The sequence below is a fragment of the Impatiens glandulifera genome, chromosome 2, assembly GCF_907164915.1.
Source record: "Impatiens glandulifera chromosome 2, dImpGla2.1, whole genome shotgun sequence".
In the NCBI taxonomy this organism is placed as follows: domain Eukaryota; kingdom Viridiplantae; phylum Streptophyta; class Magnoliopsida; order Ericales; family Balsaminaceae; genus Impatiens; species Impatiens glandulifera.
This window is the reverse complement of record NC_061863.1, coordinates 63,269,065-63,294,064: the sequence shown is the minus strand read 5'-3', so window position 1 is coordinate 63,294,064 and position 25,000 is coordinate 63,269,065. Positions and strand designations below refer to the sequence as shown.

Genomic DNA, 25,000 nt, shown 5'->3' with positions numbered 1-25,000 from the left:
AATAAGTAATTTATAAAAAAAAATTAAAAAAATAATTATCATTAATTCAAATAAAGAGTTTTATATTGAAATTAAATTACAAAATAACATTAACAAGATCAAAATAATTAAATAAAAATTTAAATATTAAATAATATTTTATATTTTTGCAATAATTAAAAATATAAGAAAGAAATCCAACCATCTTGTAAATTCTTGAGTTAATTAAAGATAAATGAGTATTAGAGCAAATCAAACAAAACAATTAAACAAAACAATCAAACAAAACAATCAAACGTTGTTGGGTGAATCTCTACAAAATATTATGAGCGACACTGAAAATTGTTCTTGACTGACGAGGTTGGTAAATAACGCCGAAAAATATTTTGTCAAGTGGTAAAAAAAATGATCAACCAAAGAAATAATGGGACGATACCTGTAAGAAGGGTAGAGTTGGACAATGAGTTGGATCAACACGAACCGACACGATATAACACGATATTAGTACGGAACGACACGATACAATATCATTTCATTTGGGTCGTAGGTTGGACACGAGACAACACGATTATGAGTTTATACTATCGTAACACGGCCACGAGTCGACACAGACACGACACGAGCACGAGTATACACACGAAACAACATAAACACAATTAATCACATGAACTAAGCTCCTCAACTTTATATTAACATTTTTATCTAAATTTATTTACAAGTCTCCTTCAATTAATAAATTATTTAATTTTATAAATGTAATATATATAATTAAAACTAAACATACTAAATTAAAATATTAAAATAAAATATTAACTTAAATAATATAAATTAAAATAAAATATAATAAAATAAATAAATTATATGAATAGAAATGTGAGTGTCCTAATAATTCTCTCCGATATTATTTTTTATTAATTAATTAATTTATTTATTTTTTAAATTTAAAATAATTTATAATTTTAATTATTATTAATACATTAAATAATAAATATATAATAAAAAAATAATTTTAATAACATAATAATAAATATTTATAATTTATACTCACATTTCCATTAAATTATAATATAATAATACGTATTTATAAATATGTCAACTACAAATTCATTTTAATTTCTACCCATCTTTCTTATTTTTTCCCCAAACTATATTTCAAGTCTTTCTAAATATATTTGCATTCTCAATTAATTAATAAATTATTTAATTTTATTTAAATAATTATTTATAAGTTTTAAAAAATATTTAAAATAATTTACATTCAAATAATTATTTATAAAATTATATGATAAAAATTATATCTAAATATTTAACATATTAATTAATTTTTTATATAACATATTTCACATATTTAACTTATTAAATTAATTTAAATTTTCTAAATTAAAATAATTAAATTAATAATCATATTTTATCATTATTAATAATTTATTATATATATATAAATAAATAATTAAAATGAGTGTGTCAAGACACACATGAAAACAAAAATCGACACGACACAATTAAGTCGAAACTCTAGTCAAAATAACACAAAACACGAATTTAAACACGAGTTGGCACGAGACGAATAAACTCGTTGACACGAAAGAGCTCATGAATCATGATATTTTGAGTGGGTCAAGAATGACACGACACACATAATATTGAAACACAACACGACACGATTAAAAGTCTAACACGACTTGCCCGAGTCAAATACAACCGTTTATGCACGATACCTAACTCTAGTGTAACTGATGAAAATATTTGTTCTTCTATTAATATTGTTTAAACTATACTTATACTTATGATTATTTTGAATAAATATGTTTTTAGTTTTTTTTGTATTATTTTATTGTGTAGCTATAATCTAAAAATTGTAAACCTTACAAGTGATTTTAAGTAAGTTTAAACTACTTAAATTTTCAGATAAAAGCTAAAATGGAAGAGAAAATAATGATATAAATGGTTCATTGATAGAAGACAATAAATATTGTAAGAACATGTAAAAGTTTTATTTTTTAAAAACATATTTGTATATTAATATAATTTTAAATTGAAAATTGATTAAAAATTAATATTAGAGGAGCTTTGCACTTTACAAGAAAGAGTACAATAAATCTTAGGAAAATGGCTAGAGTTTCACACAATGGAGGGCAAGAAAGTTAATGAGATTAAGCCCTTCATCAAGTGAGATAAGAGTGATGTTCTTAAATACTTATTAAAGACATTTAGGGATCTAATACCAATATACATTGGAGATAATCATACAGATGAATGCATTCAATGTAATTATTAATATTTCTTATCTAATTAAATTAAAATAATTAATTAATATAAAAAAAAATTTACACAAGTTTTAAGAAACATGAACTATAGATTTCCAATACTCCCTCAGATCCTCAAGAACCTCAAGAAGTCTTTTATTTTCTTTCTGAACTAGCTTAAAATTAGGCAATGAGTTTGATCAACACGAATTGACACGTGATTCAACACGATATTAATACGGAATAACGCGACACAATATTATTTCACTTGGGTCGTGGGTTGGACACGACACAAGCACGATACGACATGATCATGATACGATTATGAGTTTATACGATCGTAACAAGGTCGTGAGTCGACAAAGACATGACACGAGCACGAATATACACACGAAACGACATAAACACAATTAGTCACATGACATAAGCTCATCAACTTTACATTAATATTTTATTTAATTCTATTTACATTCTCATTCAAATAATAAATTATTTAATTTTATAAATGTAATATATATATAATTAAAACTAAACCTATTAAATTAAAATATTAATTTAAATAATATAAAATAAAATAAAATAAAAAATAAACTATATGAATAGAAATTTGAGTATCTTAATAATTCTTTCTATATTATTTTTATTAATTAATTAAATAAATAAAAAAATAATTAAAAATTATTTTATAATTTTAATTATTATTAATAAATTAAATAATAAATATATAATAATAATTTAATTTTTGATAATATAATAATATATATTTATAATTTATATCTACATTTCCATTAAATTATAATATAATAATATATGTTTATAAATATTTCAACTGTAGATACAAATTCATTTTAATTTCTATTCATATTTCTAATTTTTATTTATAAGCCCTATCTTTCACATAGTTTTATATATGGTAGGTTTTAAAACACATTTTATATAATTCACATTAAAATTATTATTTATGAAACTATGTGTTAAAATTTATATCTACGCATCTTATTTATTTAATAATTAATATATTAATTAGATTTTTAAATAACACATTCAACTGATTAAATTAATTTAAGCTTTCTAAATTAAAAATAAATAAATTAATTTATAATTATTAATAATTTAATATATATATATATAAATTAATTAATTAAAATGAGTGTGTCAAGATACGACATGACACACATGGAAACGAATAAGAGTGTTCAACCGGTCGGTTAAACGGTTCCAATTAAATTCGATTTTACCTCTTATCTTATAAATCGGTTAACCGACCAGTATTGATATTAATTATACTGATTTTGGTTCTACTGGTTCCGATCGGTACCGGTCGGTTTAACCGTGAACTAATAATTCAATTTTTTAAATTAAGTATTAAATTTATTAAATAATTTTTTTTTTCAAAATCTTCATTTGAATGGTACTTTGATGCTATTTTCTATTTTTTATCTATATTATATTATTATTATAATATAATATATTATAATAATATTTAATAGATATATTTAAAAATATGTTATAATATATTATATTATTATAATAATATAATATATTTTAAAATATCCATTTTTAAACTAATAACCATATAAATTAGATTTTTTTTAAACAATTCTATACAAATTATAATTTAAAATTTAAAAATAACTAATATATATATTATTTATAATATATTTAATATTTACAAAATGACTAATATAAATATATATGTTAAATTATTACCGATTTATCGGTTAAACCGCTAAAAAAATAGTTCAACCGAAAACCGAACCGTTTAACCGTTAAAAACCGGTTAACCGGAACCGTTAGAATTGGTTAACCAATAAACCGGTAAGCTATCGGTTCGGTTGGGTTATCGGTTTTCTGGTTTATTTTATAGCCCTAAAAACGAGTATCGACACGACACAATTAAGTCAAAACTTTAGTCAGAATAACATAAAACGCGAGTTAGCACGAATTTACACGACACGAAAGACCTCATGAATCATAATATTTTGAGTGAGTCAAGACACGATACACATAAGATTGAGACACAACAGGATTGAAAATTTAACATGACTTGTCCGAATCGAATATGACCGTTTATGCTTGATGCCCAACTTTAAAGATTGGCTTCAATTAGATTCATGTTTCAATGACTCTTTATGGTAATTTAATCTCATTTACTATTAAGAATGGGACAAACGCAAATTAAAAAAAATAATTCACTAACCGTTGAAAATATTATTCGAATAATAAAAAATTGTGAAAAGTTGCATCAAACAAATTACTACTAAAAATGGGACAAACGCGAATTAAAAAAGATGATTTACTAACTGAAAATATTATTCGTATAATAAAAAATTGTGAGAGATGTTGCATCAAACAAATCACCATACCAATTTAATACAGTGGTTCCTTCTTAAGTTTGTTCTTGTAAATGATTTTGTGATGTTTCTTGTAAAAGAAACTCAAATTTCAAAGTAATAAACCAACTGATCCAAGGTCCAAACATTTCAAGACCAAGCTACTTAGAAGATGGTCTAGAACCTACATAACTGTGGTAGAGGATGTATTGTTGATCTAACAGGCCTATTAGTTCTTATAAGAGAGAAAGAATGGTCAATGAAAGCACCTTTTAACCCAAATGTTATTGATAATAATAACCAACAAAGACCACCATAAAAAGGAACTAGATCAATACTAACAAATAATAATCTTTTAAAGAAACAAAAAATTGAGAGAAGACAACTCTTTCTCTGATTTTGTAAAGGGAACAAAGATTTAATAATAGCATATTTTTGTATAGAAACACTGCAAATTATTCTTCTTCTTCTTCAGGTAGCTGCTGCTGCTATCTTCTGCTTGGGAACATACTTGAGTTTTACCCCTTTATTATTACTATCGAGAGCCTTGGTCCTGGACTTGGGAACCTTAGCTGTTGCTGCTGCTACTGCTACTGCTGCTCCAACAACGTTTGCAGTAGTACTAGTATCTGGAAGGTTCTCAGCACTGCCAAGGATGGTTCGACGTTTGGGTGATCCGACTACTACCTCAACAACATTGCCTGGAGGAGGAGGAACATGATCAGATTGGGAAGACAGGAGGACCAACTTCACATGTTCGCCTCTAATGGCTTCCTTCCATCCTGAAACAAAAACCCCACCATACATAAATTTGCTATACCCTTTAATTTGTTCCATCTCCAGTTATTTCAAAATAACCTTTTGTTCGTGGGTATAGTGAGTTTTTTGAGATTAAATTCAAATAACCTAGATCGAACAAGGCCTAAAAGAACAAAAACTCATAAGTAATTAAATATACTACTACTTACGCTGGGCAAGAAAATCTTTTGCAGAATCATTGGATAATAGCACACCAGCAGGAGCACCTTCTTCTTCTTTTTCTACACTCTGTTGTTGCAGAAACATGTTGCTTCCATTTTCGTCCCTAGATGGTTCGTTTATTCCACTTTGAACTGCCATTGGACCTTTCGATCCTTGCCGGTTGACAGGCTGCCAGAGCTTCACTGTGGACCGGCTACTGCAGCTGCTAGAAGAATCAATCTTTACTACATTCTTCTCTGCTGCAGCAGTACTATCTAGCCGATTATTAGGTGAACAACTGTAGTTATCCAAAGTGACAGATATGGAACCAATCATCAGTTCACAGTTGTTATTACGTTGAACCGCCTCCTTTTCCACCTCTTTCTGCAATCTCAATAATTCCACATTTACCCCCTCATCATTTCCTGTTTTCGATTTCCTAGTCCATACCTTGTTCGAATTTACAACCGGACCACTCCTCATATCCCTGGAGCTAGTAGTAGTAGTACTATTATGCCTCTGAGACGGTTGTTCAGGTTTCATCCCATTATGATGATGATGATGATTTTGATTTGCATAAAAGCCATTTCTACCATTTCTTTGAGATTTTGGCACCTGTCGTCTAGGAATAACTGGATACCTCCGATTACTTCCTTGTGTCGTCCGTTGATGATCAATGTGCTGACACGTGGACGAAGAATCGTTGCTGAATCCCACCTGTGCTTCAATGTCGACTTCTTCATCAAGATGACGTTCGATAGGATCAGGTAGTAGTAATGGCAGACTGTTATTTCCCTCCGTCTCAGAGGAACCTGAACTTGACTCAGAAGCAAATGGTGGACTGGCTGTTTCTGCAGGAGGAGAATATTCTGATGTATCAACAGTTACAGTATCTGCCTTTTCCACATTTGTTGAGTCCTTTGCTTTCTGTTGTTCCTTCTGCCTTAACTTCTTCTGTCTCTTTCTTTCCAACAATTCAGCTTGCCTGATGTTATTCAAGTTTTGCCATCTTTTTAGATATTTTAACCAGGAATCGAATTGTCCCCATTTGGAAACACATACAAGAACGTTTGGAACCAAAACTTAGTCATAGACAAATTCAAAATTTTATTTTTGTTCTTGTTTGTGGAAATGGATACAGAAACAAAAACATTAAGTGTTTCCAAATGGGGCCAAATGACTGCAGTTGCAGTTAAAAAGAATGTGAAAATGAAAAAAAAAAAAATGACAAACTCAAAAAATCCAATTTCAGAACATATATATATGAAACATAACACATAGCAGTCCCTAACAATAAAGTTAACTTCTTCAAATGATCAAAAACAAGGACTGCATTTCAGTTCAAATCTCTACTTGACATGTCCACTTGTATAGAATGTCCATTTTACTCACAAAAGGAGCTACAATTCTACTTAGAGAAAGTTAATTGAAAAGCAATTCTATAAGGTTGAACCATATATGAAAAAGGAAAATGACCTTTTCTGAGCAGCTTCTTCTTCCTCCACAAGCAATTTCTGACACCTCAAAGATTCAGCATCCTTGTCAGCTAACCATGATTTAACCTGACAATAGAAAACATGCAGTCTACTTTATTGGAGACAGGAAGAGAAGAAAAAGAAAAAAGAACTTTGCATCAGGTCACTCATCGTACATCTACTGCCAAATAAATCAAACTAGGCATATGGAAAGGAACTGGAAACTAAAGCCAAATTCAAGTCTTCATCTTCCCTAACAATTGTTCATGTTCAAAATCATAACAAGCAACTTAATTCATATAAGACATACCAGTTTCTTCTCGAGAAGGAAACTTGCACAAGCAATTAAGTTTTTCATTTCAAGCCCAATTTTCCCAGCCTCTCCATCAAAAACATACTTCTGCATTGATCCAGCTGTGCCAGCACACAAGAATGTTCTCTCACTTGCATCATCAAGGATAGAGAATAGCTCCTTGGAGGTTATAGGAAACTGAGAACTTCTAGCTTGAATAATTTCCTAAACATAGCATATATGTAATGTTACACACATAAGATAATGACAAAGAGAGCAGGGGAAGTAACAAAGCTTTGGTTACCAGAAGTGCTGACCCAGCTCTAATGTATACTTGTGGTAACATGCAGAATCCCGGATTCTGTAAAAATGTCGTCAAAGCCCTAATAACAGAAGAACCGGGGACTTCCTAAAAGGCAAAGGGAAGATAAATCCACTAATTAACAAGGATAAAAGAGAACTTGACAATTTTATCCATGTTGGGATGAAAAGATTAAACAAAGTCTGGTATCCAACTATCATCAGGGGTAATAAAGACGAGGTAAACATTCAAATAGATAATTAAAAATAAACTACGGGTAAGTACCTCAAGTGTTACATCACCAAATGACACGACTTCCTTAGCCTCACTAACAGAAAGCTGTACACAACAGAATTACATAATGTCAGAAAGAATTATACCACAAAACTATTACTCAAGTTCAAACAAACGATAAGAATGCAACTACCTTGTCCCAAAAAGATCCTAATAAATCCCTGTTTCTGTGAGACTCCTATCAATAACAAATTAAATCAAATAAGTCAGAGAAGGAGCCAGTTCAAATAAAATTGGTGACTGCAGATAAGAATACCAGTTATACAAAAATTGAAAACTTTAAGAAAACAAACCTTGTCAACTCTGAGAGATCGTCGATGCACACGTATATGTCTTCGGTAGTTTAGTTGGGAACAAAATTCACGGGAACATTTCTCACACTTCTGCATTTGAATCTTCATTGGAGACAGCAATGGCCATCCTGGAAGGTCTACATAAGAAATACTAGGCTGAGAATGGAAATCCAAAATACTAACACACTATTATGGTCATACAACTAAAGAAACCTAACTGCCTGAACAGAATATGTGATGCACAAATCTTAATCTTAATCTCAAACTCAAAAATCTTAATATCTTCTTAAGCAAACAGCAGCACCAGATAGAACTGCAACATTTTTACAAAAGGTTGTCCATGTTCCTCCACAATCCAATCCATATTTCCTTGGGAATGAAATCTTGAAAATTTAAATGTTAAGACCAGTGCATGTGATGAATTTGGATAGTTAGAAATCTCAGCTTTTACCTTGCTGGTCCAAAGCATGAAGCATCCACTGCACCGGACTCTCACCAGTCCTTGGAAAAGAAAGAACCGACTCTCTTCCTATTGCCTGTCTGATTATAGTGTCTATGGAATCATTCCCCTCTTCCGATTTCAATGCATCCATAGTGCTGGTTGACTTCAACTTTGCCACTGGCATATGGCGAAGTGACAGCTGCTCCGCGAAAATCTGGATAGCATTATTGTGAAGTGCAACACATTACAAAATTGACTTCAAATTTTCAAAATATATATATATATAACATCCACCAGATGGAAAAATGGCTGTGAGCAAAAGTAAGGACAAAGAAATGATGTTATTAGATGAAGATACATGGTATACTCAATGCTTGCATAATGTTTGCAATGTCGAGCTGAGGGAAAATTCTCCTACAAGTTTGCCTCAATGATTCTTTTTTCAAAGAAGGGTCATTTTGTACATGTCATTGAGAAAGAGATCTAAAAAATTACATGAAAGCAAATTTAAAAAAATAAAATTTTAAACTTGGAATGTTCAAAGAGAAACATGAAACATCAAAAGAAATGAAACAAAACTAAAATGTACTTCATTCTAAGCTTCTCAAGAAGGTTGGTAATAACCCAAACAAAGGAGACAAGGGAAGCATTCATCAAAACAACACAGAAACTCATGCTAGTTTACGAAAGCACATGAAACATACCAACTTAATACTAAGAGTTCATCGAAAAACTAGACACTTTGTTATTTTCATCTCTCAGATAATTCAAATAAGATATAAGTCAGAAAGAAAACATCCAAAACAGTAAGGAATTTAATGTTTTGACTATCAAACACTAGAGTAGTTAGTCTCAAATTTCATGCCACCAGGAAAACTATACAAAGAGATGGGAAGTCCTTTCGATAAGTCCACCAGGCAAACAGGAAATACACTTCAGGTCAACTCCTTCCTGATAGAAAGAGGGAGAGACAGTGGAATATAACAAAAGCTCAAATTCAATTGTTTTCCAAACAAAGACAAGTTCTCTATCGTCACCAGTTTAGAAAATAGAGATCCAACAAAAGAAAAACTAAGCACCACAAGTCCACAACAAAGAACACTACATCAATAGACTACAAATCATCATTGCATGTCCATTAATTACCCCTGATTATTATGAAATCATAAATCAAACCCCAATGGCAGAAAAAAAAACCCAAAAAAAAACAAGCATGAATCATGTATTAGCTAGCTAACTAGCAGCTCAAGAAAAATGAGACAAGAAAACATTGATCTGATCAGAAACAAAAAGAGAAAATCAAATTGAGAAACCCAGAAAAAGTAATTCAAGGGTTTGAAAAATAAATCCATGTAGAAGATAAGTGGCTAGGGCATGATATGATGCTTTGCGATCTAGGATCAGCAGCAGACAGCGGTTTGAACAGAAGTAAAGAGAGATGGATGACAACATACATACCAGTTGTGAAGATTGAAGAGATCGGACAGGATCAGACGAATTGACGGTCACCGGAATCGAAGGAATGAGACATATAAAGTGAATGTTAGGAAGCTCCAAATATATATATATATATAATATATATATATATATATATATATATATGCAGTCGGCGAGAGAAGGAAGAAGGTGGAAAGAGGTAGAAAACTAGAAATACAGAATTGAAACCCTTTTTATTAATTAATTAAATTAAATAAATACATGAAATTTATTTTGAATGAAATAACAACAATAATGATTTCTCAATTAATTCTCTACAAAAGAAAAAAGAAAAAGAAAAACAGAGAAAATTAGATACTTGCTTAGCTGGCACGTGATACATAAGTGGTAGCTGGAGGAACATACAAAATAAAATAAAATAAAATAAATAAATTTGGGATAGGTTGTCAACACTTTCCAACACTTAAATAAAAAAAATAAAAATAAAAACATTATTATTTTAATTTTTTTTCAGTCATATTTAATTTTTTTTTTCTAATTAAGAAATTTACTTTTTTTTTTTTTTTTTTTGAACAAAAATTTATTCACATGTTTATCTATATCTTTCCTTTTTCCTTTTTTATTTAAATTAAAAAGTTCTTAAAATAAACAAATTATAAAATAAATAAATAAATCTCTAACAATAATATTTATTTATTTATTTTAATTTTAAAAGGATAATACTTAAAATATTTTATTAGTATAAATAATCCATTAATAAAATTTGAATTTAAGAACATGATACATATTAGCATATTCAATTTGATAAGAATCTTGACATTTTAGAAATACAACTGATTTAAATATGACACTTAAAATTTGCTGGCAATTTGAATTTTCATCTTTTTGATATGATTAAATTAATTAAATTTTATATTCAACATATAATAGTATAAATTCGAATTTTATGATAATTAAAAACAGCTTTCATACTATTTTTTTGTATAAAAAAAAGTCCATTTAACTATAAACTACCATCATTTTTTTAAATATTAAAAGAAACTGTTAGGGTTTGACGGATTTTATAATAAAAAAAAGTTTAATTATACATTTAATACCAATCATAAATAAAATTACTTTAATCTTTTATACTTTTTTATGTTATTTTATTAACTTTTAATATAATTATGACAATATCATTTTTTAAATCTTACAGTTTTAAGTCAACTTTATATCCCACATTAAAAGTAGATTTGATATATACATTAGTTATATTATGAGAAGTAGCATTTACACCAACTTTATTAATACAAATTTTAATATTAAAAAAACAGTTTTTAGTTACTTATGTGACATATCATATTGAATCTATTTAGAAATCTGTTTATTTATTATAGATCCACTTACATTTTAGATGAGATGGGGTTTGATATAAGTAGAGTGAATTGGTAATTTATACATTTCCTTCTGGATAAACTTATTGCAATTAACACAATCAATACAAGCTGAAGGCCTTTTTCTCTATTCCTCTGTTCATAATCACTTTCAAACAATCCCATAGTAATGTAATAATGCCAATGCAAGATGTGGTTTAGAGATAGGAGCTGCAAAATTAGCAAAGTATAATTTATAATTCAGAAACTAAGATCAATTTATATACAAATATATATATGTATATACATGGTTTTTAATTTATCAATGGGTATTTATCCTTCAATCAATGGGGGGATTGGGAGAAGCATATTCAAAATTTTACCTGTGTGTGTATGATTTGATACACAATTGGAACATGCTTGTATGAAGCATTTGGAGTGTATTGAGATGATGATGATGATGTTTAGAAGTTTCCGGATCATGGTTGTTGCTTCCATTGTTGAATTGCTTCGTAAAGGGCGGAATTGGAAAGGAGATTGCAATGTTCAAGTTCCAGGTTTGTCATTGGGGAAGTCTTATGGTTACTATTGAACCATCCCTTGATAGCATCCCCTTCGTATGTGTATCCGTCTGCTGCTATATGGGGATCTTCCATAACTTCCTGCAAATTCTCAAACCAAATCAATATTACCACCAAACAAAGATAGGATGACTAAAAATACAACATATTACACTTGATTTTTTTCCTCTCGGTAACATTCCATGTTACAGGACCTTAGTTACAACATCGTGTAAATTTTCTTGTTTATCATCAAGTCAGACTATTTGAAAACACTTGTTATTTCTGTTCTCAATATCCATTTGTTCAACCCAATTCAATCCATAGTTAGTATGGAATGAGTTCTAACCTAATCCATTCGAAACCTAATTCGTTTAAATCCCTAAAGCAACAGAGCTCTATTAAGCAAATTCAAGGCATTTGTGAACAATGAATTGATTATGCGAAAAACAACTGGAACTGATCCTAATTGCCATGTGGTGGATCATATGGGGCGAAAGAAACACGAGAACATTTGAAGAAAAGACTCTTAAGCAGGATAGAATCAAGGTTCACTTCTTTTTCGCCCATTCATAAAGGACGAAATGATTAATAGTTGGTTGTTATTTGGCGCAGTACTACTATTATAAATAATAATTAAAATTTCAAAACTTTTTAAGAAATGAGAATGCTTATGAATTACCTGGAAAATTGGACAGATAAAGTAGGAAGGAGCTTTCTTCTGCGTTTCTTTGGATTCCACTTCCATGCGTGATGACTCGCACAAATTATTCATTGGTTCAAGCAAAGAAAGTATGTCCAAAACAAGGGCTGGTTGATGCTCACATTCCTTCTCGCAACATCTCAAAGCCAATTGAGCTAATTCTTTTGCTTGCTTTACTGGCCAATCTCCAGCAGAAAAATCCAATAGTGCCTCAAAATTATCTGCTTCCATTGCGCACTTTGCATCATTCAGTAGCTTGTCCACTGTTCTTTTGGTTAAAAGCTGTAAGAGTATAATCCCAAATGCATATATATCACAGTGTGTGGTAACTTCTCCAGTCTCTAGAAATTCTTGGGGCATATAAGCAGAATCAGTTTTGTGCAGTACTGTTGTTACACAAGCTTGATTACCATCTCGAGGAATCAGCCGACGGATACCCAAGTCACTAATTTTGCTGACAAAATTGGAATCGAGTAGTATATTACTAGGTTTTAGATTCCCATGAATGATAGGAGGCCTGCTGGAGTGGAGAAAGGCAAGGACCATGCAAATCTCACGAGCAATCTTCATTCGAATTTTCCATGAAAGAGGTGGAGATTTTCCTTGGCAGGCAAGTCGATCTTCAAGGTTGCCTTTGTCAAGATACTCATAGACGAGTGACCTACACTCTGAGCTAGTTCCAATGAGTGTCACAAGATTTGGATGCCTAACACTGCTGATAAACCTTGCCTGTGTATATCAGAAATCATTCTGTCAGCATAGATTTTTAGACTTTTGAAGAATGTCAACTTGGATCTTGAAAGAAATAAAGAGATTCCTCAAGTAAAACAAATGGACAAAACCCAACAAAGAAAAGGGAGCAAGAGTTATCAGTTGTCGTCTAAACATCTCTGGATTTCCACAAGATAATGGCAATTTGCATCCTTTTTCGCCTTGTTTGATCTTCGGTTATTTGAATAACTAAATGGTTATTTCAAAATAATCTTGTTTGTTGTAGATTACAGAAAATTAGGTTATTTGGGTAAAAAGGTATTAGGGGTACAAATAATGAATAATTATTTATTTTCTATATTACATAGATGGTAGTTTGATTGATGCTTTGAATAATGTGATTGATGAATAGTGTTGATTGGATAGTGGTTTATTTGGAATGAATCCCAAATAATCCACATACAGCAAGGTCCAAATATGTTATAAGAATGGAGAAATGTGAGACAAAAGAGACAATATGAATTGAGTGTTAAATAAAACTCTTTATACTTTGCAATTTACATATTCTACAAAAAAAAATTACCTCGTTTTCAAAATCCAAATTGCTTTGAGAGCCAGAAGACGGTAGCATCTTTATGGAAACTTTGCGATGGTCAAGAAGCCCCTTATAAACACTTCCATATTTCCCATCTCCAACTTTCCAGGATGGATCAAACTCATGTGTCGCCTCATTAATCTCCAGGAAAGAGAACACAGATCCCTCTATCAAGCTAAGCCTTCTAAAACTATGGATAGCTCCAGTAGCTTTATCACGTTCAATCTGCAGCTTGTCCCGATTTTCTTTGAAGATTACCATGAGATTAACAGCCTGAATGATCTTCTCCGTTAATACCTTCTCTTCAGATTGACATTCCCTAAGGTTGTCCTCCAGTATTGGATTCTCTTCCTGCAAGACTGGAAGCTCCTTCTTCAACAGATCAAGCTGATTCTTTATTCTTTTTAATTCTTGGCTTTGTTGAGCTAACTCTTCCTCCAAGTCCTTTATTTGCCTTTTCTCATTCATCAGTGATGTTTCCAGTGCTTCAGCCTTTAAAGACATTTGTTACAGTGCAATTCTATCAGAGAAATATGGATACTTGGAATATCAGTTGATTTGTGTATTAGGTAAAAAAAAGTGAAATATGCATTTCTTCATAGAAGCTTAATCTTATATCTAGTGATTGAACACAGCATGATCAACATCTGGATGCATTCCAAAGAAGACAGGAAAAGAATAAAATTCCCACCATTTGTGTAGCCTCTTGGGCATCTTCTTCAGCTTTCCACCGCTTCACAGACTCTTCAAATGCTTTCTGTCTTGAGCTTTCCACATCTAGTACAGTAAATTCTAGTTTTTCACCTAGTTCCGAAGTCGTTTCTCCATCAGACACTAAATCCTAATAAACAAAAAGCTTTAGACAAAGTCATATGATGACAAGAGATTTGTAGTCTTGGGTTCAGTTCTACTCATTAAGTTAGCAACTACCACTGTACTAACCCCTTTGTTTTTTGACGTGCTTGAATAATCCAAAAGCTGAGAAATCTGATCCCTTGATGTACCTTCCACATCATCAACATCTTCAACGATTTCAGATTTATATTTTCGAAGTTTCGGTAGGGTGCTACAAGTTGTAGAAGAGATTGCTGCTGTCCTCTCAAAATAGGAGCTAGAATTCACAAAGCCTGCTCTGCAGAGAAAAACAATGCCAGTTTAAGTGATTGCTGTTATAAATTGTTCTCCCCATGTGCTAAGCAATGGGAAAGATTATGGACTAGGTCTTGTTTTATATTCCAGGTGAAGAATTTTCACTATCTACCTATCAGAGGAGCATTTTACAATTTCTACAGAGAGTTTTGGACTGAAAAATACAACATCTGCTTGTAATGCAGATTTTATGCATACCTTGTATAGATAAGATTTTGATTGCAAATAAACCATATATGGCAGGAAAGAGGAGCTTGGTGACGGACAAAATTTGCTTTCTTAGACTTTATCTCTGACATAGTCCTGCAAATTAATAACTACTGGTCAGAAATGCAGATTGAATTCTTAAATTATAACAATTTTTATTTCAATATAAAATAATTGAGAATTTCTGAAAACCAGTGTTGATGAATTTCACATAAACCATTTAGTTTCTCCTACATGCTATTTCAAGTAGTTCCACACAACTAAAAGATCCCAAACATCCAATATAACTTTAGAAGAAAAAGAAATATATCCTTACGGAGTCTTCAACATTTATAGGTATAACCATAATTTGATTTTTATCCAATGATCATTTAGTGATTTTATATATTTAGAAATGTCTTTGGCAATAAACTGAAGAAATGTATTGTTTGGCTTACTCTCCTGTTTTTTTTTTTTGTATATTAAATTTAATTTCTGAAACGAGGATTAGGTTAAAGCCGTAAAAACTAAAATATGACCAAAAGTCCCTCGTACTTTGAATAATAATTATCTGCTGCTGCCCCCATCACAAGCCATCTGATATCATGCTGGGCTATGGATTCTACAATCCCTTTCTCAACAGCATCCATCTGAATCCATATGCTACTTGCCTGCACCTGAAGGGAAAATCTTTGGAACAAAATCAAATACACAATACTGCTCTCACTCCATTAATATTACACTAAGAAACTTTAGCATAACGCTTGAATCATTTTTCAATTTGAAACTATTATAGAAATAGAACTAGTTAATATGCACACATAAGATGATGATGAATGAAACAGAATCAGTACCCCTGCTTGTCCTAGAATTTTAAGATATGGACCAAATACTTTCTCCATCTTTTTCCGCTCGAATTCCTGACAGGCTTCCGATGCCTGTTCTTTTCCCTTGATCACTGAAAGCTTCCCATATTCTGAAAATAAAAAGGATAAACAAGAAATATGGGTATCATAAGACATAAACACTAAATGTTGTATGGAAGCAAAGATGTTATAACAACATAAGACCATACACAAGATTGAAGATACTCAGATTTCACATTGTAGAAGACTATGAACTCCCTAGACAGATCTTTGTTCTTTTGCTACTTATATATTTATGTTGGAAGATTCTCGAGAATAAAGGTAAGCAAGCTCAGAAGGTAAGATTTTCGGTCTTTCGGGGAATCTCGAATCTAAAAGCTAACTCGTCAGTTGAGGCTTTCCCTCACACTTTTAAGGCAACGCCTAACTCTTACATCTTCAGATGATAACTCAACACTTTCATTAAACGATAAAGATCATAACTAGCTTCAGTTAGAAAATGTTGGATAACACTTTTATCATAGCAATTAAGGAAATCTACACTTGAGTTTCCGTTCAAACAAGGATTCAACATATTATTATGATGAAAATGTTGTTCGATTATATATATTTTTTCATGTGGTTAAATAGAAAGAGCAGATCAACCTACAAATGAAATCCTTACTGAGATTGATTGAATCATCTGGCTGATGAACATGAAGAAGACAGATTCTTCGTCCAGCAAATGACCGCAGAGACCAGTCTATCACTGATTTGCTATCCTTTTCTTTGTTTCCCACAGCCACGAATATCGTATTCTCAGCATCAACCAGTCCTTTCACCTCGCCACCTCCCATTGATCCAGAAAGAAACAACACAGGATCAATGGAGACTAACCTATTCGCTAAAATACATACAACTGTAATTGTATAATCCAAAGGTTAACAAAAGATTGAATGAAATTGGAAAAGAAATGGAGACGACCAAGACTCGGCACTATTGGCCCCGTCACCCATCACTTTCACTTTTCTCAGTTGCAGACTTGCAGTCCTCCTGCCGTACCAGTTGCTCCTCCCATAGCTGCTGATGTACGGCCTAGATCTCGGAAAACATATTAATAAAGTGTGACCGACAATAGATGATTCAAGCTTTTTGTAAATCCAAATATTGAAAAGAGATTTTTTACTTTTCTATTCGATAATATTTTTTAAAAAAATCTAATGAATTGGTACAATAAAACGTAAAAGTAAAGTTTTTGAAAGATTCTTGTCAACTATTAGAAGTCAACAAAATAGCATAAATTTTGTTAGGAAACTTCTTTTACAATCTTTCCCATTAGGCGAATTTATGGATGATTGATTATTTCCTAACTTCAATTAGATTATGGATAATGACATTCATAATCTCATCAGGCCTTTTACCTAAATATTTGTTCACTAATTGATCTAAATTGATTTAAACAAGAATAAGCCTACCATTCTCATTCATTATATTTACTACTATTCTCGTTCGGTTTTATGTCACCGTTATATCGTATTCTTTAAAAATATATATATAAATTCAATTTTTATATTATTATAAAAAAAATTAAAATTATTATAAATATATTTGTCATGTTATATATTTAATTGTGTTTATTAGTGTTTGTAAAAAAATTGGAATAAAAATAGAGTCAAGGTGAGAAACATAAATACAACCTCGCTCCATCATTGATCAACTACTAGAAAAAACTTGCCCCAGTGGAATAATTCATAAAAAAAACTGTGGAATGAATTATAATTGTAATCCTATCACCTAGCCATATTTCTAGCATGTAGTTACTCTAAGGAATTAATACAGATTATTAGTATGAAAAAGAAAATACATTGATAATAATAAGAAAAAAATTTAGACAACGATAATAGAAAAAAAGAATTTGTAAATTTTAACTTATTCATAGAATGACACATGGTCAATATTTTTGTCCTTCAGCATTTCTCTAAAAATAATAATAATAGAAAAACATAGTTTAAGGGTGAATTCTAAAGTTGACAAATAGTTAAGGACTTATTATGGATTTAAAACATGATATTTGAAATTAATCAATTATTATATTTTGACAAAAGTAAAATTTTTGTGTGGAAATTAATATAGACAATAAAGTTTGGGATTTAAGCCGGTGGGTGAACTCAGTGTTGAATTGGGTCCTCATGATGACTCGGGCTAGCCTTCTTCGTTCAAGCTGAAACGAAGAAATTTGAGGTCTACCGTTTAGCAAAAAATGATAGCAACAATGACTGCTTCTTCTCCTACTTGTTGTATATCTTCTTCTTCTACTCCCTCCTCAGGATTATGGAATCATAGACCCATTTGTCGTCTTCCATCTGCTTCTTCTTCTGTAGATTCCCACCCCAAATGCCGATGGAATCCTCAACAACAGGGTTTGACTTCCTTCTCGTCTTGGGATGGTCTCAGGCTTCTGGGTGTCTCAATTCCCAAACAATCTGCAAAAATTGGTAATCTTTTCTCCACTCCCCAACTCCATTTTTTTTGTGGTGGATTTGAATAATGTATTTTTGGCAGCAGAGAGGAAGAAGGCGTTTAGGAGATGTAAAGGAAACAACGGCGTGAATGCTTCTCTCTTTGGAGTTGGAGCTCCTGAAGCCTTGGTGGTTGGTGTCGTGGCCTTATTGGTCTTTGGCCCTAAGGGTCTTGCTGAGGTATTTCTAGACCTTCTTCTAGGGTTTAAGTTTAATTATTCAACCCACAATGAGATGAGATGAGATGCAGGTTGCTAGGAATTTGGGGAAGACATTGCGTGCTTTTCAACCCACAATCAGAGAGCTGCAGGTTGGTTACCTACTATTCAGTATTCAACCCCACCCATCTGTCTGGACTTGAAATATTTACTGGTTTTGAACCTTTGTTGTTGTTGTTCATAGGATGTTTCCAGGGAATTCAAGAGCTCTCTTGAGCGAGAGATTGGTCTTGATGAAACTCAAGAACAATCGCGAAGAATGTATACTTCAAACACCATGGATTTCACTTCGGTTTCTCAAACAGACACTGATGATCCAGGTTAGAATAAAAATAATACTTTTTAAACAACATTCCAGATTATGATCATATCCACTTTGAGTTTGAGTTGCAGTTGGTATCCCTTCTTCAAAAAGAACCAGTGAAGAAGATGAATACTCCAAGTTAGCAGAAGAGCAATTGAAAGCATCTTCTGTTGCTCAACAGCAGAAAGAAACACCTCCTCCTCTAGAGTCCAATCAGTCTGATTTACAAACTTGAAGAAGAAAGAAGATTTCTGCCTTTTTCATGTCTCTGAGTTTTGTGGATCTTAGGAACATATGATTTTTTGTAACCATAAGTAAGAAATGACAACAAACATCTGTGACAAAAATATATGCATTCTGAGCTAGTATTGTTGTTTTGAACTTATGTGTAAATCTGTGTTCAACGCCTAAAAGGGTACACTTCTTAATAAGCTTTCAACTGCTTACTTATGAGATTTAAGTCGAACCTTAAAAATACAACAAGTAACGAATTTAATCGAGAGTATTTTACAAGAAATTAGTTCCTCTGTGAGTCTCATATTCTGAGTTTGGTAATGGCGGTTGAACATAAGGCCCGCCGCCGAATCCATACATGTCAGAAACCATAGCACCATCCGGGCCTGGGATTGGGCCCAGATTTCCCATTGCGGGAGCCCAAGGAGGTGGAACCAACTGATTTGGTGCAGCATCTGAGTTCATAACTGACCCTCCTCCATAAAAACTTTGGGGAGAATTTCCAGTGATAGGTCTTTTATTGTTGCCCGTGTTGATTGAAATGGAGGTTGATGACTGCTGTTGCTGTTGATTCTTCATCGGTGATTTTGGCCGAAGAGACTCTATGTCAGAATTTGTCAAAACTAGATGAGGTGACTCCGGTGGAGGATTTCTTCCTCCCCCTCCTTGCCACACTTTTCCATCCTTATCCGCAAAATTCTTAATGTATCCCTGATAAGTCAAGTCACAAATAAGAATCCCAAATCACCCCAATGTTCCTAAGCATAAAATTAAAAAAAAAAGTTCTACAATGGATAATTGGTCATTGTAACAGAAGATAAAAGCAATATCACAATTAATATAATATAATATACCTTAGCATCAAAATTAGAAGACGATAAATCTTTACCAACAGTGAGCCATCCAGCTCTTATATTGTGGTCTTCACCAAACAGCTCAAGCCTTCTTCGGCCAAGTGCAAAGTGTTCAATTATTCTATACATATCTTCTGGCTTTGCAGTTGAACCTGAAAAAAAATCAATATTCAATAAATACAGTCCCTGATGACCCAAGTGACTATATCGAGCTACATCTAGATATAGTCATGTAAATCAAAACTATCAAAACTAAATGATACAAGGCAGACAAAAGGGGTAAAAGAAAAAGAAGAAAAGGAGCATGATGTTCAAATAAATCCGGAGCACCATATCATAGTTTGTGTTTCAGATTTGCATGAATCATAGGAAGCTGGTTAAAATACAAAACAAAATAAAGGCAAAGTACACATATCGGTTGATGAAGTCTTAATCCAAATAAATCTTACACCATCATTAATTAAATAAAATCATTTAAATCATCAATTAAAATACTAAAATATCTTTACATTTCTTTTTATAGCATTTTAAAATATTAAATACAAAAATATTTTAGTCATTTAACCCAAATAATCCATTTTTTCATCAAACAATATTTTTTTCCCAATAATCGGAGACTTTTAAATAAAAATACATCAAACAAGTTTTAAGTTATTGCCAGATCACAACAGTACTAGTGCAACCATGATTCTAGGAACTGACCATAAGGAGGCTCCTCAGCAATGATTACATCAGTGTCAATATTAGCATGAATAATATGACCATCAGTACTTCGACGTACAGTTCCCTTTATGCCCATCAAGCAATGTTCCTTAGAAACAAGACATTGAAGAAAGAACAAAGCTGGATGAATAATAACAGTTACAAAAAGTTTTAGATGATCAAGAAGCACAGATATAACAACTAACCTTGGATCGTTGGAATAAAGTGAAGTAGTCATGGCGTAAGCCAGGAGTAGCATTAGTCTTATTGGTCTTTACCCAGCATATGTCCTCGCACCTTCGAAATCCCCACTAAAAGGACATATGGATTGAGGTCAAATGTTACACAACATAATAATAAATCATGATAAAGAGTGACAAAAAAGCAAGGGAAAGGTGAAAACACAGAATACCTTCTTTAGACATTGCCGACCTTGCTCGAGGCCAATACCATCACCAACCCACAGGAAGATGAAAGATGGTGTATCGGCTATTGCCTACATATGTAATCAGCACATGTTCAAATTCTATGCTTTTGGTGACCATGGAAGTTAGCCAGACTAAATTTACAAAAATTGAATAAATAACAGAAATAATTATCTTAGGTTTTGATGTGGATTATTCACTTATTTGAGATTAATTTTAAACAACCCACTATCTTATCAGCAATCTACTCATGAATCCTAAGTTCCTGGGTTCAAGCCCGTCAGGTGGCAAGTTCTGCGCCCGGTTAAATGGTTAAGTGTGTTTGCGAGCTACATATTTAATCCGTTGTCCCATTTTTTAATTTCCCCCCAAAAAAAAATCTACTAATGAATCACATCATTGAAATCATCAACCAAAATACCCAAGATTTTAAAAATATATGTATACCCTTAATCAATTTTTACTCAAATAACATGATTTACAATAACCTACAGCAAACAAGGTTATTTGAAAATACTACATGGTTATTCAAATAACCCTAGATCAAACAAAGCCATAGCTTTGTTCATTAAAAATCCAAAACAGTATACAGAAGCTCTTTATCTCAATCAACTTAACTGAAAAATGTTTTCAAGTGTTAACCCAGTCACAGCAACACAAGATACTTGTATTACCCTAACATGAAATGAAGTTCATCAAGTAACCAAAATGCTACTATAAGAAGATAACATGCATGTTCGATATTTTACCCTTATTGGTACGTACCTCGATCTTAAGATTCATGATTTCCTCAAATTTCCAGTATTCCATGTGGTCTGCAACACCTGGAGCGCGATGAACATATTCCTCCCAAGGAGGGTCCACAAGAATAACATCAAACTTCGTTCCAAAAAATTCAGGCGACAGTTCAAATTCGCGCAGGTCACACTTAAAATACATAGGAGCAGACGCAGAATTGGTCACAATCTCATCCTTCTTTTGTATAAGCTCTCGTAGCTTAGGGTAGTCTTCAACAACACTGGTTAGCTCCAATTCCCTGATAAAATTCTGTGGGCGCATCCCAGTGTCAACAAAATTCTGGGAATAATCGTTCTGCTCTCCTCTGGAAGGAGCTTTACCAGGAGGTGCATTGGTTCTAGGAGGCACCCAATTACCATGGCCATGAACTTTTTCTGGTGCTCTCCCTCCTTGAACTACAGCATTGAAGACAGGGCCGGGAGGATTTGAACTTGAAGCCATCCCCCTTACAGGTCCAGCTTGATTAAAATATGGAGAAGGTGCCTGTGGCTGTGGGATTCCAATATTGGGTAGATATCCTCCAGGTCCTGAAGGTAATGAAGAAAGGGGTGGCATAACAGGTGAAACACCTAACATGCCCATTTCAACACCTCGCCCTCCAGGCCAGACAACAGGTGGTACAAAAGGTGAAAGGAATACACCAGGGGACATGGGAGGAACAGTCGGGGGCATGTGAGGATTCAGTTGTTGCATTCCAAGTGGTCCAAAAGGGGGCACCATCATAGGAAGTGGGACTCCAATTGGTTGAGCATCTCTGCCAGGAGGCCTACTACTCCACCCTCTTCCACCTCTACCCACTACTTTAACTCCCTGCTGACGAGCTCTATCGAAGGGAGATGATGTATCCTGAATGCCACTACCGGAGTTCTGACCACTATTAGAACGATAAAGTACATCTTGCTGGCTTTTTGCATTCCCTGCTTGAATGTCAATGCTACTGTCATCAACTGATGTTGCAGATTCAGTATCAAGTTTCCCAACTCCATCCTCTGGTGGGTATGTTGAATCATTATTAGGCCCCAACAACTCAGATTGATGAACAACTTCTTTCCTCCTCGGAAAAGTGGATCCAGAATCATCTCTCGAATAAGGAAAAGACTTTGTCTGGATCTCTATCACGTCGTAGTTCTCACGTGAAATCCCATACTTTGATGATGATGTTTTCACAGCTTCAGTTCTATTTCCTTCTTTTCTTCCACCAGAAGAACGGCTCTGAAGCCTTTCATCGACCCTATCACGAGATTGCCTTCTATTCCGTCTATCCTTAGAGTGATCCATATCTCTATCCCTGTCTTTTCCAATTTCTCCCCTCTTGAAAGAATCTTCTCGCTCATATTCTAACTCTGATTGCTCTAATTCATGATGGCGCCTTCTATTATCTTCTTCTGGAGGTTCTGACCTACCCCTACTATTTGCACCTCTATCATCCCTCTCATAGGCTCTTACACTTCTGCTATCCTTTGAATCTAGAGCACCTCTTTCTCCACTGCTCCTACCATCAGACCTGTCCAGAATTGTCTCTGGCTGATCCCACCTTCTCCTGGAGTTTCCACCTAGCTCAGAATGTTCGGGATCCTTTTCCCCAATATACTCTCTCCTTTCACTTGGTCTTGAATCTCTCTCTTCTTTACTTTCATTGTCTTCACCTAGAGACCTATCGTGTTTGCCTCTCATTCTGCTCTGGGAACCCCCAGGCTCTAGAAAACCCGAACTTGCTTTTTCTCTTTCAATTCGATGAGCTCCATTATCATTCCTAATCTCGTGCTCCCCATCATTGTACCAACTGCTCAACTCTCCCAATGTATCCTCATCAGATTTCCTCTTCATCTGCTTCGAACGCGGCTTCTCACTAACTCCATGATCATCTCCATCACTAGCTAACCTGTGCGAGTTACCTGACCTCTTTCGGCCATCAACTTTGTTCCCTCCATCATCATCATCAACATCATCATCTCCATTCCTATGCCTTCTTGATCTATGTTTCCTCTTATCATCACTATCCCACTCTTCTTCACCACTCTTCACATCTGATGTGTCATCTATATCCCTCCTCACATGCCGTCTATCCAGGTCAACTCGTTCAGGAGAATTCATAACAATAAACTCACTTAAAAGTTAAAACTGATGAACACTCTCCAATTCATAAACAAAGTCAACTCTTCCTACACCGAATTTACAGGTAAGTCATAATCAATAGTACATCATCATAGTGATATGTCTTGTATCAAAAAGAATACCAGAGAAGATCGAAACAATTTGATTGACTTACCAAATGTCGCAATTCGAAACAATTCAGAAGCGTAAATGAGAGGTGAAACGAAGAAAAACGGGTAATTTGACGAAGTCCTTCCTGTTGTTTATGAGACAAAGAAGATATTGAAGAGATCTCCCTAGATTTCTGTTACTTTCTTTTTCTAGAACTTACCACTGCCCTAGCCGCTGTCAACAGAACTAGGGCCGTTCTTGGCTGCAATTTTTTATTTTAATGAAGAAACTAATATACTTATGATTTGTGGTCTTACTAAATTCTTTTATTAAATTAATTATTCTCGACAATTTCGATTTATTGTCACTTAATTTAAATTTAGGATTTCAATTTATTGTCACTTAATTTAAATTTAGGATCTCTTTTTTCGAAAACTGAACGTGTGTTTGTTCCAACTATCGTGTAAGTCCCAGAAAATTGAATGGTTCACTTGAAAAGAATCTTTTCTACAATCAGATTTTAAATTATGTCATACATTAAAAACTTTGTAAGGTCCAATAGAATAAATAAATAAAATAGTTAAATCA

The 25,000-nt window shown here is 32.9% G+C and overlaps 4 protein-coding genes across 7 annotated transcripts; 1 reads left to right on the top strand and 3 right to left on the bottom strand.

Annotated features, from left to right (window-relative positions):
- Window positions 1-4,825: 4,825 nt before the first annotated feature.
- Window positions 4,826-10,183, bottom strand: LOC124926095. Its single transcript, XM_047466260.1, has 10 exons — window positions 10,074-10,183; window positions 8,625-8,829; window positions 8,174-8,310; window positions 8,014-8,058; window positions 7,872-7,925; window positions 7,590-7,694; window positions 7,304-7,510; window positions 6,995-7,080; window positions 5,527-6,503; window positions 4,826-5,340 (listed from the first exon to the last, which is right to left on the bottom strand). Exons 2-10 carry the CDS (start codon window positions 8,797-8,799, stop codon window positions 5,030-5,032), a joined length of 2,097 nt encoding a protein of 698 aa, XP_047322216.1. The 5' UTR covers window positions 8,800-8,829; window positions 10,074-10,183; the 3' UTR covers window positions 4,826-5,029.
- A 1,347-nt stretch (window positions 10,184-11,530) lies between these two features.
- Window positions 11,531-17,150, bottom strand: LOC124925744 (U-box domain-containing protein 32). Of its 4 annotated transcripts, XR_007098320.1 has the most exons (10): window positions 16,839-17,150; window positions 16,163-16,284; window positions 15,864-15,985; window positions 15,321-15,425; window positions 14,904-15,105; window positions 14,665-14,814; window positions 13,962-14,465; window positions 12,647-13,396; window positions 11,788-12,066; window positions 11,531-11,635 (listed from the first exon to the last, which is right to left on the bottom strand). XR_007098320.1 is itself a non-coding variant. In XM_047465822.1 (9 exons), the coding sequence occupies exons 1-9, from the start codon at window positions 17,008-17,010 to the stop codon at window positions 11,884-11,886; spliced, it is 2,310 nt and encodes a 769-aa protein (XP_047321778.1). In that variant the 5' UTR covers window positions 17,011-17,150; the 3' UTR covers window positions 11,726-11,883. The 4 variants fall into 4 exon arrangements, 3 of the variants coding, with proteins under 3 accessions (XP_047321778.1, XP_047321779.1, XP_047321780.1); XM_047465822.1 differs by lacking the exon at window positions 11,531-11,635 and having other exon boundaries at window positions 11,726-12,066; XM_047465823.1 differs by lacking the exon at window positions 11,531-11,635 and having other exon boundaries at window positions 11,727-12,066; window positions 14,916-15,105; window positions 16,839-17,149.
- Window positions 17,151-18,310: 1,160 nt separating this feature from the next.
- Window positions 18,311-19,647, top strand: LOC124923966 (sec-independent protein translocase protein TATB, chloroplastic-like). Its single transcript, XM_047463976.1, has 5 exons — window positions 18,311-18,648; window positions 18,719-18,852; window positions 18,923-18,982; window positions 19,075-19,210; window positions 19,284-19,647. The coding sequence occupies exons 1-5, from the start codon at window positions 18,414-18,416 to the stop codon at window positions 19,427-19,429; spliced, it is 711 nt and encodes a 236-aa protein (XP_047319932.1). The 5' UTR covers window positions 18,311-18,413; the 3' UTR covers window positions 19,430-19,647.
- On the bottom strand, window positions 19,532-24,662 carry LOC124923965 (N6-adenosine-methyltransferase non-catalytic subunit MTB-like). Its single transcript, XM_047463975.1, has 7 exons — window positions 24,477-24,662; window positions 22,175-24,369; window positions 21,397-21,480; window positions 21,191-21,295; window positions 20,985-21,093; window positions 20,283-20,434; window positions 19,532-20,139 (listed from the first exon to the last, which is right to left on the bottom strand). Exons 2-7 carry the CDS (start codon window positions 24,299-24,301, stop codon window positions 19,702-19,704), a joined length of 3,015 nt encoding a protein of 1,004 aa, XP_047319931.1. The 5' UTR covers window positions 24,302-24,369; window positions 24,477-24,662; the 3' UTR covers window positions 19,532-19,701.
- Between the last annotated feature and the right edge of the window lie 338 nt (window positions 24,663-25,000).

Bases quoted from the DNA above. Each gene is read 5' to 3' on its own strand.
- LOC124923966 (XM_047463976.1), top strand. From the start codon at position 18,414: ATGATAGCAACAATGACTGCTTCTTCTCCTACTTGTTGTATATCTTCT. The intron at 18,983-19,074 runs GTTGGTTACCTA...TGTTGTTCATAG, and splicing joins CCACAATCAGAGAGCTGCAG to GATGTTTCCAGGGAATTCAA. The intron at 19,211-19,283 runs GTTAGAATAAAA...TTTGAGTTGCAG, and splicing joins AACAGACACTGATGATCCAG to TTGGTATCCCTTCTTCAAAA.
- LOC124923965 (XM_047463975.1), bottom strand. From the start codon at position 24,301: ATGAATTCTCCTGAACGAGTTGACCTGGATAGACGGCATGTGAGGAGG. The intron at 21,296-21,396 runs GTATTCTGTGTT...ATGTCCTTTTAG, and splicing joins GTCGGCAATGTCTAAAGAAG to TGGGGATTTCGAAGGTGCGA. The intron at 20,140-20,282 runs GTATATTATATT...TTGACTTATCAG, and splicing joins CTTCTAATTTTGATGCTAAG to GGATACATTAAGAATTTTGC.
- LOC124926095 (XM_047466260.1), bottom strand. From the start codon at position 8,799: ATGCCAGTGGCAAAGTTGAAGTCAACCAGCACTATGGATGCATTGAAA. The intron at 8,059-8,173 runs GTTTGTTTTCTT...TGTTATTGATAG, and splicing joins GATCTCTCAGAGTTGACAAG to GAGTCTCACAGAAACAGGGA. The intron at 5,341-5,526 runs GTAAGTAGTAGT...TTTTTGTTTCAG, and splicing joins AAAAGATTTTCTTGCCCAGC to GATGGAAGGAAGCCATTAGA.
- LOC124925744 (XM_047465822.1), bottom strand. From the start codon at position 17,010: ATGGGAGGTGGCGAGGTGAAAGGACTGGTTGATGCTGAGAATACGATA. The intron at 15,106-15,320 runs GTATGCATAAAA...TTTTCTCTGCAG, and splicing joins CAAAATCTTATCTATACAAG to AGCAGGCTTTGTGAATTCTA. The intron at 14,466-14,664 runs GTGGGAATTTTA...ATGTCTTTAAAG, and splicing joins CCCAAGAGGCTACACAAATG to GCTGAAGCACTGGAAACATC.